This window comes from Triticum dicoccoides, chromosome 2A (genome assembly GCF_002162155.2).
Source record: "Triticum dicoccoides isolate Atlit2015 ecotype Zavitan chromosome 2A, WEW_v2.0, whole genome shotgun sequence".
Lineage (NCBI taxonomy): Eukaryota > Viridiplantae > Streptophyta > Magnoliopsida > Poales > Poaceae > Triticum > Triticum dicoccoides.
Window position 1 is genome coordinate 450,460,575 of NC_041382.1, and position 2,534 is coordinate 450,463,108.

General features: G+C 46.4%; 1 protein-coding gene across 1 annotated transcript; it reads right to left on the bottom strand.

Moving 5' to 3' along the window:
- Nucleotides 1-500: 500 nt before the first annotated feature.
- Nucleotides 501-1,426, bottom strand: LOC119354860 (preprotein translocase subunit SECE1-like). The gene has a single exon (XM_037621611.1). It carries the CDS (start codon nucleotides 1,341-1,343, stop codon nucleotides 825-827), a length of 519 nt encoding a protein of 172 aa, XP_037477508.1. The 5' UTR covers nucleotides 1,344-1,426; the 3' UTR covers nucleotides 501-824.
- Between the last annotated feature and the right edge of the window lie 1,108 nt (nucleotides 1,427-2,534).

Genomic DNA, 2,534 nt, shown 5'->3' on the forward strand with positions numbered 1-2,534 from the left:
CAGGAGGTGGGCCCTACACACCCATATACACGTACACAATATACTCAACAGTTTGCATATCGATGAAAAATAATTTGTCCATGTCACGACCAATAGCTGAACCTATACCGTACCAAAACACACAGGAATAACACCCAAATGTAATACCCAATATACATGTATGTCATGATCATAGAAAAAGAGCAGGACCAATCCATACCAAGCCATACATATCAGCCATGGTCGGGAGAGGCGATTCTATCTTCAAAACCATATATTCTGACAACCCAAGGAATATGAATGATCTGGAACCAACACCGAAAATCAATACCCAATATACATGTATGTCATGAAGAATTGCATCATCTGCCTGTGAATGTCACTGCTCGGGAATGAGGTTGTAGATAAGAATGGCCATACACTTGGGTTCACAAGATAGATTAGGGTGTTCCCTTGTCGTGGTTACAACTTAAGCTAAATGTTTTGTGGATGAGAAATGTAGCTTTAGCAAATCACTACACTAAATAGAAAATATTGCCAAGTGCAAGTAAGTTTATCAGTTTTATCAAGTATAAATTAACCAGCTTTACTTTGTGCTACTGACATAAGTAGAAACTCAGCTAGGTTTCTCTTCTCGGAGTAAGAGTAGTTAGCACAGAAATGCCAGCCAAAACTCTTTCCCGAAGACTGAATCGCACGCACAGGTTAGCACAATGCAATTGTCTGCGGAACAGCATATCATATTTCTCTTGCAGCAACACAGCCATTTTCAATCTATGAACCTTGCAATACGCCTATCTGAATTCTCGAAATATAAACGGAGACAAATTGATGCCACTTCACCCTTAGAAGAAATCCTGAAGGCCCCGGCCAACGAAGACACGGTCGGAGAGCTCGGCGAGGATCGCGTTCACGGAGAGCAGGGCGACCGTGGATCCCGCGATGATCCCGAGGACGACCCCCGTGGTGCCCAGAACCTTCCCCGGCGCCGGCCACTCGATCTCCGTCATCTCCTGCGCCACCCCGGCCCACCACCCACCGCCGCCTGCGGCGACCTCCGCCTCCTTACGCGCACGCATCACCTCCTTAAGCTCCGTCGCCACTTCATCTGAGGTCTTTTCACCCGGAGGTGTTTCCTCCTCTGCGGGCTCCGCGGCTCCGCCCGCTACCGTGGACGATTCTTGTTCTTGCCCCTTGTCGCTGGCGGTGTCCTTGGATGCGGCAGCGAGACGTCGGCGGACGGAGATGAAGCGGGAGAAGGAGAGCGTGGGAGGGCCGCGGGTGTAGAGGGAGAGGCGCGCAGCGGGGTTCGACCGGGCCGGGGCGAGGAGACGGTGGAACGGGGTGGTCGACGTGGTCGCCATGGCTTCCGTTTTGGTTGGCTCAGCGGCCGGAGCTGGAGGCTTCTCTGCGCCGGAGATAAGACACAAAGGGAATGGATCGAATCCCCTGCCGAGCCACGCGCCCATAGGAACCGTCTGATATAAATCGGACGTTTGGGCGCAGTCCAGGGGCAACAGAAGCCAACGCCGTGAAACTCGACTCCTTTCCTCAAATTTAGAAATTCCAATATGAATCTTTGTATTTTTTTTAAAAAACTATAATTTTGTGTGTTTGTCATCAGTTCATCAAAAAGGAAAAAAAATTGAAAGTGGACATTATCGGCATTCCGTGAACGGAGGTCCCTTGACTTGCCTGCTTGCGGCCCACGGCGTGACTGAGCTAGCAGGTCTGTACGGCCCATCTTCATCGACGAGGTATTCAAGACAAGGCAAATCTCGCGAGGTCCTCGTGACGTGAGTCATGACGATCGAGACCAGGCGGGCGCCAACGCATGTAGCGTCCTTGCTTCCTCTTTGGTGCCAAATGGGCAAGCGCAGGCCCGAAGTACCGAGGCATCAAGCAAATGTTTCCATATCGATGCAACGAGACCAAGACCAGTAGGACGACAAGGCGGAGGTCACCATGGAGCACAAGACGGTGTCATCACCAGAGCCGTTTGCAGGCGAAGACTATTTTTGTCAGGATAAGTTGTACTAGTTGTTCCCTTTCAAATTGACCGTTATTGGCTCCCTTCTCGCTCAATATTTGGCGAAAGGATCAGGCCTATCTTTACCTAATAATGAAGCAAATTGGATTTCTTTCATCCATCATGGCATTTTTCGGAAAAGCCTCTCTATTTCAGAGAATTCAACCCGCAATCCTGTTTTAAGTTAAAACGAATCGTTATTTTCCTATTTTACATAAAAGTCTCTGTCTTTTCTTAAAATTAACCTGCCGTTCGGATTTAAGTCACACCCGAACCGTTATTTTACATTTTTAGAAAACCCCCTGATGTTTTAGGTAATTCATCCATGGATTATATTTAAGTCAAACAAATGTTTTTTAAAATCATCCATATCTTTTAAACCGTAACTCCGATTTGAACATGTTATATATGAAATTTGATTAAAAAATATGTAGAATATGAATATGAGATTATTTTTTACCTGTTAAGTATTTTTAAATACTGTTTTGAAATATATTTGAGTCAAATCAAATGATTTTTTAAATTA